The following is an 18,062-nucleotide window of genomic DNA, read 5'->3' as shown; positions in this document are numbered from 1 at the left end:
GTGAAAAATAAAGGATCGATTCCATTATGTTGTAGGATGACTCAAAAATTTGATGGATGGAGAATATTGTTGCTAAAAATATAAAAGATTTGTTTCAAATATATTGTGTTGAAAATATATTTATGGACAATAAATATATTTTTGTATCGTATGAATGACGATTTGATGCAAATATATTTTGAAAGGGAATATTATATTTTTTATGCAAATATATTTTGAAAGGGAATATTATATTTTTGATGCAAATATTCTTTCATTGAAGGAGAAAAAAAAAACGTATCACTATTAGTGTGATATTCGTTCCAAATTTATGAGCGTTATATTTCTCTATAAATATAGACCTTGTATCTTGTATCCTCTAAACCTTGAGATAGAGGGGGCTGAAACAAGGGTTTAGAAATCAAATTAGGGTTTGTATAGAGTTTGCTCTTGTCTATTAGGTTGATTCACCTTGAAAAACACTATTAGGATTGAGTCTCTTGGTCACATGAAGAGATTGAGACTTTGGGTAGAATTAGGCGGGGGACTTATTCTTGTAACCAATTGATATCTCTTTTGTAAAATTACTCATCATTATAGTGAAACGGAATGCTGCTCTCTCCCCCAGACTAGGTCAATTTGGACCGAACTGGGTAAACAAATTATTTTGTGTTCTCTCTTCTTTTCTCTCGTTGTCTTCTACTTTTGACTTGTATTTATAACTTCCATACATTTTATTTTGGTTGCTTGATTATCACTTTCTCCACACATCAAGTATATTACCGGTGTGATTTTTCATTGAATTCATAACACATTCCATGACCATTGAGGATATTGAGAAGGAAACAAAGGAGCAGTGGAAGTCACGTATAGTTTACTTATGATAATCATATACCGTGGTACGAATCAAGACGAGACCTCTTGGAATTTATTAGTACTATATCAGAGATAACTAATAATTGTCTTCTAAAAAGTAAAAACCAAAGGATTAGATTTAACGGAAAATTATGCTTTCACATCGTGGCGATATGAGGTTTAAATTTCAGTTGAAAAAAGTATCATATTCTTTTTGAAGAAAAAAGTATTCATATTTAGAAAAGGTTAAAGTTACATCCGATGGAAGGAATCTATATAAAAAAAAATAAAAAAATAGTAGTAATTGTGTTAAAAAGAAACAAAATAAGATACTACTAATAATTGGTAAGAGCTTACGCACCCACCAGTCTCTCTATCATAATTCATAAACATTGAGGAAATTTTTTGATGTTAACCTTTCGATTTCTATGAAAAGAGGTTCAGAGTAATTTGAAGTTCAATTGAGAGGTAAATAAAGTTTGGTCAAGAATTATTACATTCAAAAATCTAACATAGATTCTTTCGAACAATTAGTCGTTTGATGGAGCTTCAAGGATGAAAAATTTGAAATAAGAATGAAATACCAAATAAACAATTATTTTTGTTAACGACCTAAGAAACCTAAATAGAAACCATTGAAGGAAAATTAAAAAATATGATGATTTAACTAGGAATTTATTGGCAAGTATGTTGTTTGCTCAAAAAAAGTATGTTGTTTATTGAAGTGGTTAGTGAATGAAACAAAAGTTTTTTTTTAGAGGGAAACATTAGAAATCTTATATTGCATATTCTTTCTCCTCTATTTTAGAATGAACATGAGATTTGTAGGTTCCATTCATAAAAGAATGAGCATTTAATCGGCCTACTAAGATTCGATATTGACCTTGTTCTGAGAGGACTTTCATTCGCAAGAGTCAAATAAACTTTATTGATTATTTTGAGAAATTTTTATTTGAAATAATGCTCAAAAGTCATAGCTTTGTCCTCTTAATTTAAGGGCTCAATAGAGGTCGTAAGATAAGAAAGATATAATTATGTTATCATATTATAATTACACCTCTATTGAGCCAATATGATAATATAAACATATCCTATCAACTAATCAAATCCTATCAGTCTAATGTTATCTTATCCTAAAACACATTTTGTAAGTCATTCTGCACTCCTTTGCTTAAAAATGAATACGGTTATGAACCCACACTATCAATTTCGTCTTGAAGTCGAGCATTGTGAAGTCCTTTATTTAAAAATAGTTGCAATAGCCCCTACTTCCTCTTCAAAGGAGAAAACAATGCAGTTGAATCACCACACCGTACATGTAACCCTATTACAGAACCATAAAGGAATGCGGACTACATTCATGAAAGGGGAGATATCAATACAGTTGGGCGATGAACTCCCTCGAGCTGGTAGTACCGCACATTTCCAGTGGTTTGATGGCAGAATACAGAAACTGGTGGCTCCAGTGATTTCGCTAGAAGGGACGGTGGGTGAAAGATTGTGGCGATGGATTATTGTAACTTCAAGTAATCAGAAGATTTCTTAACAATAATAGAATTGCACATATAATATGGTAAACCACCCACTGAATTAAAAGAAAGACCAATGCAATTCAATCTCTCAAAAAGAGAGTAAAACGTTATATTCTACTTTGGAAAATTCAATATCAAATTGTTCAATGTCATCCTAGAACAGCAACAATACAGAAATACAGTAAAGACTGAGGTGCTAATTATAAAATGGAAAGTAAGAAACAGTCCTATAAGCGTCACCATTTTCTTTTTGACTGAAAGCACCGCCATTTTTATAAATTACATGTGAAGTTTATGTGGATTCCCAAATGTCTCAAATATTACTCGAGAACATTCAAACTACAGAGAACTTAAGTGGTGATCTCAAAAGAGTCACAAACGAGACTGCAAGTAGGAAATAATAGCCACAATAAGAAAGAAATCTTCAGTAATACTGCAACATCATGGTGATTATTATTTCAGTATTCATGACCTTCACGTAGTTCCAGCTAAGCCACATCTCTAGACTCTAATGAAACGAACTTGTCACTCCACCTGGCTATACCGATAAAATCCATAGCAATAAGTAAGGCAAATCCATAACAGATGTAACCTGGCCCTGGCAGCTTTGGAAAAAAAATATTGAATTACCATAAATGTGAGGCGTGATAACAGTAATATTTGCTGCAACAAAAAATGGCTGCCAAGCTACAGTTAACGCTCCCAAACTGCCCCCTATCCTACATAGCAACACTCGAACATTTCTTAGGCTGAACTAATAGTCACCACTACACAATTTATAGTTGCAATAAAATGCCGGGACCAAAAATAAGGCAATCAAATGTAAGAAACTTGACACTTGGGAGCAGTAGAACATACTGAAGCATGAAATGTATCAATATAATTTTTCCATTTAAGCATTTTGGGAGGGGGGGAAACATTATGTATGTCACTTTAAGAATGGAATAATACATTATCAGAGAATGCATCAAACAATTGTGACAACCCTTCCTGATCCTCTATCAATTAAAATCACCGATTTCAAAAGTTAAAGGAAGAAATTTTTAGAAGACTTACCATAAAAAAGTCACTGCTATTAACCAAAAAACAGAGAGCCCACCAGTCTCTTTATAAGATGATTAGACGAACAATCTGTCCCATAAACTGGAATGACTTTTTTGTTTCTCTTAAACATTTATTTTTCTCATCCCGACCCCAATGCTGCACAAATTACAACCACACAAAAATAATAAGTATAACACAGCGTCTAAATATTATACTAGAAAAGCCACAATTAAAGAATTCCTAGTAATCTACCTCTGCAAGCACGTTAAGTTTCTCACGTACATCTTTCAGCATTTCCTGTACATCTCCTTCCCATTTGCAGAACTCCAGCTCCTTACCTTCCAGGAGCTTTTCAGATACCTAAAAGCAACAACAATAGAATGACATGCTGAATGACATGCTTAAAGAAAGTCTTGATGGTTTCATGATATGTGCATAATTAAATTCTTTAATAAAGAATTCCTTAGGTCTGATTCAGAGTTCACTACAGGATTTCCCACCCCTAAATATTGGAAAGACAATATATATGTGTGTGTATAGATATACACATAGATTCACATGTGTGCACAAACACCTACAATTACCTTGCTCATTCTCCTAATATCTGTGTTAAATTAAAAAAATCAAGGTATCATGCAATGCAGTAATAACAAAAGCCCACACAAAATTCTTCGTGATTGCTTGATATGATCCCTTACTGATCCAACATTCAAGAGTTATTATTCATAACATGAAATAGTCACACAAGTAATAATATGATACATGCAATCAGAATCTCTTTTCCAAACAAAACTTCAATTCTTCGAGTTAAGCTAAATCTTGAGTTGTGGTTTAACAACAATCTATTTTGATGTCTCTCTTTCTCAATCTCACTTATGGAGCCCTATCTTATCACTAACTTTTTAATTAATCAAATACTCTTCTCACTCATTAATTCATTTTTTATTCAATAATCTTTATTTTTTTAATCTGGGAATGGACTCATGGTATTCTAACAGTTAAACCTCAAGACTAATCCCAAGGATATAAAGTATAAGTTAAGGGGCAACTTGAAACGCACCGTTTCACTTACCTATAAAAAAATTTAAAAATTAAATTAAAATAATGATAAAACACAAACACGGTCTAGAAGCTAGCACATATTTCCTTCATTCATTTTCCCTTCCCATTCTACTTCACTCTCGTTCCTTCTCTCTGTTCCTCATATTTCCCAAAAAAAAAAATCTATCAAATATCACTTTTACAATGAAATAGCTTATAGCTTAAATGTATAATTTTTCTTGTGGGTGTTTGATTTGGTTAAATTGTGATGATTTGAAGAGAAAAAAATTCTCATAGATGCATCTCTATTCTTATCATCACGATTCGAACACTAGACATATGGTTAAAGGGCTCAAGCTTCTAGCTACTCAACCACACCTTGTTTGTTAAACAATAAATCCTCATATAAGTTTAAATTAGCTTCTACGTTCCAATTTTTTTTGAATGATTTAATTCATCATAAACATCTGTATGCTTATAAGAAACTTTTATGAGTAACTAAAAAACTATAAAAGCTCCCCATAAATAGATTGAATTCCCTTTAAGAGAGGGGAAAAGTGAGTACCTTCTTTGTAATAACCTGGCCAGCAGTTATATGAGAAAAATGGATATTGTAGAAATGGGAGAGAAACAAAGGTGCGCTTCTTTCCGCAAGTTCCTCTAAATATTTGGCATATGTAGTCCCAGGTGAGCTTGGATTGGGAATCTCAACACCTTCCTTCAACCATTCTAGATCTTTCAAAATCCCTTCAGATCTTTCCAATCCAGTTTTCCTCAAGTACGCATCTGCAATTCCAACATACAAACACAAAAAGCCACCATCATAACTAACAAAATCAAACCAAACAAAAACTAATTTCACAGATGTTTTAAGCTCTGTTTGAATAAACAGCGCCGCAAAATGCAGCCGATGTGGTCGAAATTGCGATTGTGATAAGCTATTTCTAATCATGAGCATAAGCGCTAATCATATATTGTTACACAATCAAATAAGTGCTTATGTATAAGCTATTTCTATAAACAGAAAAACAAATTCAAATTGTTTTCATTTAAGGTATAAGTTGTTTTCATAATTTATCCTGATAACTTGCAGAAATAAGCTACAAATAGCTTACATGATAATTTGTTACCAGAAACTCCCCCAAACAGTCTCAAAGTGCTTCCGTCAGTAAATAAGTTGAAATAAGTCAATTCAAACATGTTATTGACGCATGCCTATTTTTAGTAACAGATAACAAAAGTCATTCTAGATACACAACATAAAAATCAAAATCTATTCAGAATTAAGTTTTCACCTCGAAACGCAATTTTTAACCTCAAATTAATGAATTCAAAGTCGATTTTATCTACCAAACAAACACTTAATAACTGCAATGAATTATTGAACTTACATGAAACGTTATCGGAATCATCAACAATGCGTTCGAGTGTAGAAAAAACTAGCTGATTATCAACCAAGAATCGAAGAAAACCTTTCATAGAAGGATACCACGTGTCAGGGATTTGTCCTTCAGCGTCTTCTACTACAACAGAAGTGGTATTGTTGACGGTGTTGGTTTTGTCGTTGTGGAGTTTCATGGCAACGAATCTCATCTCTTCAGTGATTCCGATGGTTTCACCAGGGTAAAGTTTTCGATAGCGGTTTCTTCTTCTAACCAACGGTGGATAAGAAGAAGAAGATGAGGATGTATTATTATTGTTGGTTTCGTTGTTGTTGTTGTTGTTGAGAATGATGATTCTTCTTCTGGTGTTGAAGCGTGTTCGATTGGGAAGTGTCGATGATGGTGGGAATAGTAACCATGGTTGTTGCAGCTGAGTGGGTTTCGCTGTTAACAACATTGCAATGCTATTTCGATTGCTTGTTTGCAGATTCTGTACTGTTCTTGTGGGAAATGTTCAGCTTAACCTCCAAATCCAATTTTATACTAATCTTTTTTAAATTATTACTCCCTTTGTTACATTTTTTTAATTTAACTTATTTATGCAAAAAAAAAAAAAAATCTTTTACATTATTAAAGTTTGTCTAACATTTACAAAATTGCAGATGTTAAAAGCAACTAAAAGTAACAATTTTTATATTATTGAAAACAATAATTATTTAATAAAAAATTATATATAAATTTCAAATTTATTATTTTAAATTTGCATATGATAGAAAATTTAACTCATTATCTATCTATAGAATTTAATTTATACACACCTATCTATGTGTTAATCTTAAATTTATAAATATCAAATTATATATATATAATGTTTAATGGAGGTCATATTAATGTAAATTTATTGCATATCAACATGGCAACATCCGATAGAAACACGTTATATTTCGCTCTCAGGAGCTTAATCGGTGGTTAATCGATTTGAGTTAAGTGTTAAAGAGTTTGAGTTTATAGTTCAAGTTCTGACAAAGAGAAAAAACTAACATAATAATTAACATATTAACAACTTCAATAAGCTTAGTTGGTTTCTTAAAAAAAAAAACTCAAATGGCTGTGTTATTCACCACTCAAACAAACACTATATTTCTATAAAAAAAAATCGATATAAAAAAAGTTTAGGTGTTATTGCTACGAGACATGACATGAGATATGAAATAATTACAAAATTTGTAGCAATGAATTAAGCATCAGAAATAAATAATATATTTAAATATAATATTTATAACTGAATTATAATTATATGAATAAAAGCAAAAATTGAAAATCCCTTGTTGAGGAATCGAAGTTGAATTACTTTCAAAATAGAAATCAAAATCAAAATTTCTAATGCTTAATGCCAAACAATAACAATCATAAAAAAAAGGGGAATTTACATTACAAATATACATGGGTTACAATTGTGTATCCTATATGTACAAGAGATACTGATTGGAATACCAAAGGGCAAGCTGGTCTCCAACACTGATGAAATTTGAAGCGCCGAAAGAATGATCCAAGAATAAAAAAATATGCAAGTTAGGCATGCCAAACTCTTGGTCCACCTTGGGCCTTTCACTAAACATGTTAAATGGTGTCAAGTCGATGCCACAGAACACCACAAGCTTCCCATGCATTTGACATGTAATTGTCACAGATACGCCTACCTAGCTCTTCAGAAGTCTTTACATACATATATCTACTTAAGTATAGCATGTTTCATCGCCGCCCTGATATCTGCGTAACTCGGCTTCTCTAAAATTTGAGGCATTCAGCCCAGTCCACAACAACAGTAAACGGTCACCAACTAAAACCAGCATCTTTTAATTTCTGTAAGAACTTTAATGTCTCTGTATAAGAAGGGTCTAAGCGGCTCACTGGTTTGCAAGAATTTATATGATCTGTTGATTCCAATACCTGTTTTTGAATTTTCAAGATAAATAGGAAAGCAAGAATTAAAGTAAGCAATATACCCAAAAGAAGAAACTTAAAATATTGGATAGAGTCCTCTGATATGAATTTGTCAAAGATTAAACAAGGGTGTATCTACCCTTGGATTTTAATGAGTCAGGATTACAATGTTACTTTAAACTAAATCAAGGGTCTGCTTGTGCACTTTAAGATACATCAAAGAAAGAAAGACAAAAACAGAAAATATTACAGTCAATGGCACCGAAATGAGTAATGACAAAAATACTTGATATATTAATATGAAGCAAATCTGGTTGCATCAAACAAAAAGACATCTATAAACTGGAATCTCATGAATTGTCACATGAGTGTTATATTTACCATTCCCAATGTTTCAGATCTAGAAATTGTGGTAAAACTGGTATGATCAAGTGCCCATGGTTGTGGTAAAAATCCTTATTTCTCATGCATCCTAGGTCCAATAGGACCCTCTAGAGGCTAGAACAACCCCCTCTACCCCACCCCAAAAAAAGTTTCAGTTTCCAAGGACTACTGGAATAATAAGAGTTAATTGGAAAAATCATACTGTAGTATGCAGGCTTAAAGCTTGCACATTTAAAAGGACATGCAGATAAAATGTTATTACAGCACCTTTCATAGGACCATCGACTAAATCACTATAAAATGATGCACTCGGTACTCACGGATACTTTTTCTGATAACTGTAAATAACTTTTGCACATAATGCAGGCTTCTAGTTGACGGCGTACCAATGGTGTACAAAACAGAAATGAAGGAACGAATAGCACACATATAACAAACAGGCCACATACAAGTCAATAAAATGGAAATTGAACAGTGCAATCAAACTATCTTTCAAGCAGATTATTAAGATGAGAAAAGGCACAGTTAACCCAATCAAAATCATCATGAAAATAAAAGCGATGACCTTAAGTCATTAAACTAAAGCGGCAGTATCATTAGTTACTGCACTCTATTTTTTTGAAAAGGAAAAAGGAAATTTATTCTTGAACATTAGCGCCGGGGGGGCGCCTTTGCAGCTGGGAGTTCAGGAGGGGATCACTTGAGTTATAGCTTACTCAAAAAAAAATGTTCTATTTTTCATATAGTTTATTTTTCCTGTCACATTAGATATAGTTTCACAAATATACTTACAACTAGTTCCCCAAATCCAGGATATGCTGACTCAATTGGTACAATTTCCATTCGAAAGGCCCATCCACCATAACCTTCCACTATTGGAGTTACCTTGGTCTGCAGAAAAACGGTGACAACTCAAACTCAAAAAAAGACACTAGCATGATAATAACAAAAAAAAAAAACTGAACTGCTGATTACCTCACAAAAACTTAGGACATCAAGAACACTTTTCTTATAGAGTAGACGAATATACTCATTAAGCTCAACCAATCTTGAAGACCCACTTCTTAGCTCTCCTATCTATATCACATTAAGAACCAAGTGCTAAAAATTCTTCTACATGAAGCAATTTATTATAATAGTACATTAATTAACATCTATTGTTGAATGGGGACATCAACTTTAAATGCTCACCGTCGGAGCAGGACGAAGTACAAGGCCCATTCGCCAAGGCATATCCGCAAGTTTGCTGCCAAAATGTGGACAGCTATAAAATACCTGCAACAAAAAATAAAGCATAAAAAAAGAGCGTACGATTTTCTAAACATATATTTAATTAAGGAGTTGGTTGATACTTACAATTCCTCTTGTGTTATTCACAAGATTATCATATTTTTCCTCCTTTGCTGTGTGAAGAATCTGCTTCACGACCAAACCCCCCAAGCTGCAGACGAAAGAGAACCACGAGGAAAATGCAAATAAAGTGAGGCTCAACTTGATAAAACAGATAACTAGGTATCCAAAATGTTAAGAAACTGCAATTAAAAAACATCAGAACAACTAGTTGTGTTTTAGTCCAACTGCCACACTAACCTATGAGTAACAAAAACAACAGGTCGATTCCCAATTCCTGCAGCAACAAGTTTCTCCAGTAGCATAGAGCTAACTTCCTGCAAGTTTCAAATAAACATGTATGTGAACTAGAATGTAACTGGAAAGTAGAGGCAAGATTGCTGCCTTGCCTTGTGATGGATGTCACAGGTTCAAATCCAAAAAACAGCATCTCCGCTTTAGACTCCACCTAGTGGAAGCCTTGTGCAACAGGCCCCCTTTTAGAGAGGTTATGCCGCACAGGTTCTAATGGCCTAACATTTCCATGAGAAAGGAAATGAAGAGAACGATATATCCTTCGATCATGAGTAAAAAGATAAACTTGATTAGGGTAGTGGAAAATTATGAAGCATTTTCAGTGCTGTCATATATGTCAGTAGTTTGCAAACTGGAACATGAACAAAATCAAATAAATTACGCAGAAACTAAATGATGTAGTAAAAAGTAAAAACATATTTGTTCACAGCCCATCAATTCAAATCGCAGTTAACACTATTTAAATCTTCATCCACAAAAGTCAGGCTCACTTCAATAAGAATTTAAGTATGGGATAAAAGTAAGATAAAAAATATATTTGAGAACCACAAATGCACTTGGTAATTAGTACAGAACCGTGTGTTTTGTAATGATGTTAACATTGACTACATGATCATGTAATAGTGCTACCAGTATTGGACAATAGGAACAGATGCTGAAATTATAACTTTGAAGCCTGTGTTCAAAATCCACAATGATAATGATAGTTTTTTACAACCCTTAACAAGGCTCGTGGAGGATGAAAACCCCATCTCAGATCATATACGGCGAAGGATTGGCAAATAACTTAAAAATCAAGTTAATGGTGCAGAATTAAAATGCGAATCTGTTTATTAAACTATTGATTGAGTAATGACAGATAAAGAAGTGAAAAAAGTTTAACCTGAAGAGGCAGGCTAGCTCCAGACCACTGTGTGAGATTAGTCTGTATAAAGAGCATCAAGAGTTAGGTAAGGGGATCATGCATGGGGCAAGCTCTAAATAATCTGTTAGAAGTAGAATGAACAGTAAAAAAGCCTACAGAATTTATAAGCGAGACTAATCTTTCTAAGGCAGACAGATCAAAATCTTATGAAGTCAAACCTTATATCTGAGGGTAAACAAGCGAGCGTTGGGAAAATCACTGGAAAGCCATTCACCAGGCCAAAAGGTTCCGAGCTTTCCAGCTTCCTCGTCAACCTTCTCTACCAAGGTAGACATAGTTGAGGATTTGTCTTCAGATATACGCCAAGTTTTGTAAGGGCCGCCACGGAGGCCGTGGACAAAAACCACATCTAGTGGAGGACAGTCTGCATCTAGGCTGCTTTTAGTTGAATCACTTGAACCACTAGAGCAGGTCCCATCATTCAAGGATTTGGTCCCATCCTCAACAACAGCAGAGGTGACTACATATATGTCTTCCGAGAAGGATCCTTGCCGATATGTTTCATTGGAACACTTCCAGTGAGGAAGATGAGAATTTATCAAAAATATCATGTCATCATAACGAGGACACAAATTATAATTGTTTACACCACCACCAGAAGGGCCGGTACCACCAGAAGAACCGGCACTGTCAGACGTTCCATTAATCCGGTCATTGCAAAATATATTTAAAAGTGCTGCCCTAGCATAACTTTGCAACTTAAGGTCACTGCAACCCGGAATCTTACCATTAGCACAATCATCAAGCCAACTGCACCAAGTTTTATCAGCTATAATTATCTTCTTGACTCTGGGAAGCAGTGAGAGGATGGTCAACAACCGAGCTGCATGCCTACGGATATGAGCTGTTGGGGGAACTCGGACACTAGCTGGATCATTTATATCTGATCTAGGTGGTTCCTCACCTTCACTTGATTTCCTTTCCTGCCCGTCGTGCGCTCTTGATGATGCATCATAAGCTTCGATAGCAGCCAGTCTCTCATAATCGTCATTCAACAAAAAGCGCCTCAGCAAACATAAAATGCCAAAATCAACAATCTTGTCCTGAGACTCGGAGTCTTCTGCACATACTTCAGTCAGAGCCTTGATACCTTTAAGGGTTGCCAAGGCAGAATCTGCAGCACCGAATTTAGGCAGACTATCCTTTTTTAAAATTTTAAACGGCCCTGCTAAAGGTTCCAGGGAAAGAAAATCTACAAGTGGGGATATATCCTCAGAAGTAGACACAGTTCTCAATTGTTTAGCTGCCAGATTAACAACAGCACTTGAAAGCTGCTTTGCAACTTGTGCAGCAGAAGCAATATTTGCATTATTGATTAAAGTCTGCAAAAGTCAAGACAGCGAAAACATAAATCAAAAGTTGACTTGGAATTGAAGTAGCACAATCAGATAACTATAGTATGCCATTTTTTTAATAGCAAGAGAGAAAATTATTTTTATACCTTCACTTTATCACTTTTTGGTTGACTGACTCCTTTATCAATTGATTTCTTGATGGAATCTTGTACTTCATTTAACAGCATGACCAACCATCCTTGGGAAAGTGGTACAGATGTTGCTCCATAGTCTTCAAGGATCTGAGACAGTATTTTTATGGCTGAACTTCGTATAATATCAGAAGAAAATGTTCCAAAAACCCAGGGAATGAGAATACCCGACCACTTCTGACTCTCTTCAAGAGATAAATGACGATCTCCTGTACAGAGTAGTTCTAATGTCTTTGCTATTGCTTCTTGCACCTGCATATGCTTTGTTGTCTTAGCAATGTCTCTCATCGAATTAAGACCCTTCTCCATCACAGTCTTCTGTACCCCAGGACTCCTCTCAACAGATAAAAGAAAGGCAGAAAAAGCTACCCGAGCCAACGAAACATCTTCATGCTTACATGCATGCAATATAGTAGAAAGAAGATTGGAACTCCAATCAGAAACAGATTCATTCAAAGGTGTATCACGGTCTTCTAAAAGCAACCGCACCACCAAACTCGCATGCCATTTTACAGATCTCTCAGGTGCCATTAGAGCAGACAAGACAGCATTTCCATCCTGATCTAGTTCCTGAATACGAGATCTATTCAACTTTGATGTGGTTGCCCAATTTGCCAATGCCCAGGTGGCAAAAGGAACAGCAACTTGTTCACAGTGTAAATCATCCCAGAGACCAGGTACGACAACAGAGGACATATTTTGTTTTACCAGCGAATCATCAAACTTATGGTACACGAGGGTTGTTGGTGTCCTGTGCTTCAACGGTTCTTCTTCATGATCAAAATCAGTATTATCAAACTCCATTTCATCACGGGTCCTTGAAAGTCCTAAAACAGAGGTACCTCCAAGTATCTTGATTCCAATCCCTTTCCTTCCTGTCCCACCACCATCATCATCATCCTCTGGAGGCTCGTCCAAATGCAAACCCCCTTCCTCAATAACTTGCAGGGCAGCAGCAATATCTCTGGTTTCAGCATTTCCAGGCAAAGACGGCCTAAAAGATACCTTCTCTGCATTGTCACAGCTGGATGTAACAATGTCCATTATAGCAGCCACAAGCATGCTCCTACCTTTCAAAGAATCAGAAAGGTCAAATGCACTACGTCTCGAATTCTTCTGCCATAAAAAATTTCATGATGTTACCAATGCTCACACCAGAGAGAAAGAAAAAAGACACAACCTACAGCATCACAAGAGTAAACCTTGCATTCATTTATGAAATTGTTTAAATTGACTTATTTGAGTTTATCTACCGGCATAAATTTTGTGAGATTGTTTGGGAGAACTATGAAAACAGCTTATGATATTGTTCATAAATTGTTTTCAGCTTATTTCCATAAATTCTCCCAGATAGCTTATGAAAACAGCTTATAGTGTATAAGTGTATACAAAAACAATCTAACTTCACTTTTTCTTTTTCTATCGAAATAGCTTATCCGTAAGCGCTTGTGCTATAAGCTGCAAATAAGTGTTTTTCCAAAACAAGGTCCAACTAGATTATGAAATGCATTACTCTTAAATTAAAAACTACAACATCTAAAACTCAAACTAGGTCTAATTCAAGCTTAATAAAATCGATTATTACAACTGAGAAAGAATCAAGTACCGTTTTATTCTTCGAACGCCGCGGTTTGCAAGAGAAGATAAACCTCAGAAGATTCGGAACAGCGTGAGGCCGCGCAAACACAGCAGCAGAAACATCAGGATCCGAAATCAAATACGCCAATGCTCTCGCCGCCTCCGCCTGAGTACCACCACCAGCATCCTTCACAACCGCAACAGAATCAAGCAACCAATCCACAACCGCACCGCCACCAGCACCCACAATCGCCGCTCTCCGGCTCGAATTCGCCGCAGAAATATCTGCCAGCAACGCCGCCACGCGAATCTCGAATCCAGACCGAACCTCGTGGTTCGCGGAAGATAACACCGACCTTAGCGACTGCCATAAAACAGTGGCGGCGAGGCTTGTTCGTTTTACGTGGTGGAAGATTCGGTTGATGGATTCGGCGGAACGATGTGCGGCGTGTTCGGCGGTGGTGTAGAGAGGATTAGGGGATTTGGATTGATCGGATTGTGATTGAGTTTCGCGGCCGTAATCGTAGGAGAGGAATGCGACGGAGGCGACAACGGCGGTGGAGAGAGCGACGATGGAGGTTTTGGAGAGGAATGAGGAAGGGGTTACAGGAGAGAGTTTGTTAGGAACGGTTGGAGGGGTAATTTGGGGATTTTGTGAAATTTTCTCCGGTGAATGTGAATTGGAAGATGATGAAGAAGAAATGTAGTATTTGTAGGGATTAGGGAAACGAAGAAGGGGTCGTGTTCTTCTAAAACAGATTCGAAGCATTGTTTTGTTTAATTTAGTTTTTGTGATTAATATTGCAATGTGATGAGAATAATGATATCATAGTTGTGGAATTAGTATTGTGATTGAAAAAGAGAAGAGAAGAAGGTCGTTGATTGACTTGAGTGTCTTCTTTCTTGCGTGAGGGGTGAAGAAGATGTTGCAGGCTTGGATGGATGGCGGGAGTGTATCTCGGTTTTGTGCATGAAATGAAATGCAAGGTGCTACATGCATGGACGGACAATATAGGATTTTAGGAAATTAGTCACAAGAATATGCCATAGAACATGATCTATCTTTGTTCCAAAATTCGAAATTTGGATACCACACTTCTTCATATTTTAAATGTGTGAACTTTATTTATTAGATTATTTAACAACAAAAAAATGTAATATATCTTAATTAGTAGAACAACGTTCGATACAGTAAAATGTATTCTTCGTGAAAACTTGGAATGGAAGAAGGTGTTGCATGTGCTGACACTCTAACACTTAAGTTAGTATTTTGATAAGAGACGAGATTAAGAGATATAATAAATTGTACCTTAAGAGTTTTTTATTTTATTTTTGAACAACCTTAAGAGATTGTATAAAGTCTTTGAATATATGGAAGTGTATGCTGCCGAAATTTCTACGTTTATATTCGTTGGTTGACGGTTGCGAACGACAAAATTCATAATCGTCAAGCGTTACAGAATAACAATGATCCAAAATATTGAACCATCATTTTTTTATCGTGTTTCAACTTCTTCGGAATATATCTTCCAAACATTGTTTTATAGATTTAAAAAAGGATGGAAGGACATCCTATTACGATGGTTGGCTGCTTTTTTTCTCACCTCTCTCATTTTTTAAAATTTTTTGTAGATATTTTTATTTCCAATTTTGCTCATGTGTTAGAAGTATTTTATTTAGATTATTACTTTTTCCGTTGAGGTTTTCATCCGTCCTACAAATTTTTCAAAAATGCTCATGTGATTTTCGAATTTTAAAATCCAAAGTTTTTTCTTTGTTATGGGGTGTGAAAAAAATTAGTTTTACACCGATTTACTTTTTATAATTCCCTAAAAAATAGGGTGCGTTCATTGCTATTTTCGGATTATAAAATCTGAATACCCCATAAACACCCTTATTCAAGGAAAAAAAATACAGTTCAAATTATATAATCCAAATTGTATCAACACAAATTTTAAATATGCTTGTAACATATGGATGGTCATTTTAAGAAACTTCTTATGGGACTCTGCCCCTCAAAATCCAAAATTTAATCGTTTAGACCTATTTTTATTTTTTAAAATTTTTTCATATTCTCAGAAAAACCTTGCATTAATTTCATTTGATTTTTAGAACTTTTGTATCAGCACAAATTTTAAATATGCTTATAACATATGGATAGTCATTTTAAGAAACTTCTTATGGGACTCTGCCCCTCAAAATCCAAAATTTAATCGTTTAGACCTATTTTTATTTTTTAAAATTTTTTCATATTCTCAGAAAAACCTTGCATTAATTTCATTTGATTTTTAGAACTTTTTGGTGCTATTTTTATAATTTTTTAATTTTAGTTGACATGTTTTATCATTTTTTTCTTTGTTGTTTTTAAAAGCAAAGTTCAAAACTGCTGAAATGGTAGAGATGTTGATTGTTGCTTATATATAAGCATATTTCAGATTATATAATCTGAACTCATCCAAATTGTATTCGAGATAACCAATGTAATCTGAACCTTGTCTTATCAAAGAGAGGGGTTCATCCTTAATTATCATCAAACAATCACTCTTCACTAATTAATTGCAAAAAAAATTCTAACCCCTCTCTTTGATAAGACATTACTTATAACCAATGTAAAGTTGTGTGCTGACGAAAAACGGAGCAAGCTTGCAAAAATTGGACCACTTGTGTTCTAATTTTGGTTACGCACCCCCTCCCTCCCTCCTTCCTTCGTGCATACTTCGTTGCTTCAACAATTGTCTCTTCAAAAAGTTTTTCATTTATCAACTCACTTAATTACAATAACACTTGGCATTTTGAATAAAAATAACCAAGAGTCTAGGAAATGGATATATCTTTCGGATTAATTAATCCTCGATGCCTATTATCTTTTATAGAAAAACACCATGTTATTAGCGTTTTAGATCAACTTCAAACAATTTTTTTCAAGAGTCCAATTTAAAAATGTAGGAGACAAACTTTTTTTTGACCAATATAAAAGAAAAATTTAATATAAAAGACAAATTCAATTTTTTTTCAAGAGTCCAATTTATACACCTTGCTTTCTTCTAAAAAAAAGAGAGGGAGAACCGGAAAATTCAATATTTCTTCACAAAAAATGTTATTATCTATATTTAACTAATTACCATAGTTAGAATAGTGGTTTGACCAAGCTTGTACATAACCAGGCTCTGATACCATCTTAGTATCACACACACACATGGTGGAAAGAAAGAAAGTGAAGGAAAATTCTATCTTCATTATTGAAACTGAGTGAATGAATACAAAGTTACTTATGAACAACTTATATACTATTGCTGAAATCTAACTAACTATATCTTGCTATATCTAACTAGGTGTAGTTATGTACAAGCTTGGTCAAACCACTATTCTAACTATGGTAATTAGTTAAATATAGATAATACCCTCCCTCAAGTTGGACTGTGTAGATTGCAAAGTCCTAACTTGAAAATAAAAGACTTGAAAGAGGTAGCATGTAATGGCTTGGTGAAGACATCAGCTAGTTGAGAAGCAGAGGGAATTGGTAGCAGTCGTATGACACCTTGTTGAATCTTTTCTCTTATAACATGACAGTCAATTTCAATGTGCTTGGTCCTCTCATGGAAAGTGGGGTTATGTGCAAGATAAATGGCAGATTTATTGTCACAGTAAAGAACTGAAGGAACATTAACAAGAGCAAGTAAATCTGCCAAAAGATAGTGAATCGATTGAATTTCCCTTGTGAGCTTAGCTAAGGCCCTATATTCAGCTTCAGAAGATGAAGATGAAACAATTTCTTGCTTCTTGGATTTCCAGGAAATTATGGCAGGACCAAGAAAAACACAATATCCGGTGATTGACTTTCTGGTGTCAATACAACAGGCCCAATCAGAATCGGCAAATCCAGTTAATTGAAGAGAATTTGCAGTAGGGAAGAAAAGTCCTTGGGAAGGAGCAGACTTGAGATATCTAAGAATTCGAGTGGCAGCTTGAAAATGAGAGTGTAGAGGCTTCGATAAGTACTGGCTAAGTTGTTGCACAGAATAAGCAATGTCAGGTCTTGTAGTAGACAAGTATATCAATCTACCTATGAGTCTCCTGTAAGCAGTTACATCAGGAAATACTTCACTTCCAGTGTTGCTGAACTTAAAAATAGGATCACAAGGAGTGGAGGCTGGTTTAGCCGCAAGGAGACCATTGTCATCAAGCATGTCGAAGGTATATTTCCTTTGATTCAAGACTATGCCACGACTAGATCTGGCAATTTCTAGACCAAGAAAAAATCTAAGAGC

General features: G+C 34.9%; 2 protein-coding genes across 9 annotated transcripts; both read right to left on the bottom strand.

The window, feature by feature from the left end:
* Positions 1–2,442: 2,442 nt before the first annotated feature.
* Positions 2,443–6,355, bottom strand: LOC25482070 (probable inactive heme oxygenase 2, chloroplastic). Of its 5 annotated transcripts, none has more exons than XM_013610554.3 (6): positions 5,843–6,355; positions 5,017–5,237; positions 3,663–3,770; positions 3,423–3,566; positions 2,997–3,085; positions 2,443–2,904 (listed from the first exon to the last, which is right to left on the bottom strand). In XM_013610554.3, exons 1-4 carry the CDS (start codon positions 6,288–6,290, stop codon positions 3,474–3,476), a joined length of 870 nt encoding a protein of 289 aa, XP_013466008.1. In that variant the 5' UTR covers positions 6,291–6,355; the 3' UTR covers positions 2,443–2,904; positions 2,997–3,085; positions 3,423–3,473. The 5 variants fall into 5 exon arrangements, with proteins under 5 accessions (XP_013466008.1, XP_024625633.1, XP_024625582.1 ...); XM_024769865.2 differs by having other exon boundaries at positions 2,997–3,080; XM_024769814.2 differs by lacking the exon at positions 2,997–3,085 and having other exon boundaries at positions 2,443–2,971.
* Positions 6,356–7,161: 806 nt separating this feature from the next.
* On the bottom strand, positions 7,162–14,862 carry LOC25482069 (uncharacterized). Of its 4 annotated transcripts, none has more exons than XM_013610551.3 (10): positions 13,823–14,857; positions 12,172–13,332; positions 10,889–12,052; positions 10,689–10,730; positions 9,752–9,828; positions 9,518–9,602; positions 9,353–9,436; positions 9,137–9,238; positions 8,954–9,052; positions 7,162–7,783 (listed from the first exon to the last, which is right to left on the bottom strand). In XM_013610551.3, exons 1-10 carry the CDS (start codon positions 14,561–14,563, stop codon positions 7,667–7,669), a joined length of 3,672 nt encoding a protein of 1,223 aa, XP_013466005.1. In that variant the 5' UTR covers positions 14,564–14,857; the 3' UTR covers positions 7,162–7,666. The 4 variants fall into 4 exon arrangements, with proteins under 4 accessions (XP_013466005.1, XP_013466006.1, XP_024631131.1 ...); XM_013610552.3 differs by having other exon boundaries at positions 12,172–13,329; XM_024775363.2 differs by having other exon boundaries at positions 12,172–13,286; positions 13,823–13,956.
* Positions 14,863–18,062: the final 3,200 nt, after the last annotated feature.

This window comes from Medicago truncatula, chromosome 1 (genome assembly GCF_003473485.1).
Source record: "Medicago truncatula cultivar Jemalong A17 chromosome 1, MtrunA17r5.0-ANR, whole genome shotgun sequence".
NCBI classification, from domain to species: Eukaryota; Viridiplantae; Streptophyta; class Magnoliopsida; order Fabales; family Fabaceae; genus Medicago; species Medicago truncatula.
The sequence above is the reverse complement of the archived record's forward strand: the minus strand, read 5'-3'. Positions and strand labels throughout refer to the sequence as shown.

Bases quoted from the DNA above. Each gene is read 5' to 3' on its own strand.
- LOC25482070 (XM_013610554.3), bottom strand. From the start codon at position 6,290: ATGTTGTTAACAGCGAAACCCACTCAGCTGCAACAACCATGGTTACTA. The intron at 3,771-5,016 runs GTACTCACTTTT...TGTTGCTTTTAG, and splicing joins GCCAGGTTATTACAAAGAAG to GTATCTGAAAAGCTCCTGGA. The intron at 3,567-3,662 runs GTAGATTACTAG...TAATTTGTGCAG, and splicing joins AACTTAACGTGCTTGCAGAG to CATTGGGGTCGGGATGAGAA.
- LOC25482069 (XM_013610551.3), bottom strand. From the start codon at position 14,563: ATGCTTCGAATCTGTTTTAGAAGAACACGACCCCTTCTTCGTTTCCCT. The intron at 9,053-9,136 runs GTAATCAGCAGT...GTTTTTCTGCAG, and splicing joins ATGTCCTAAGTTTTTGTGAG to ACCAAGGTAACTCCAATAGT. The intron at 7,784-8,953 runs GTAAGTATATTT...ATTCAAAAACAG, and splicing joins CTGGATTTGGGGAACTAGTT to GTATTGGAATCAACAGATCA.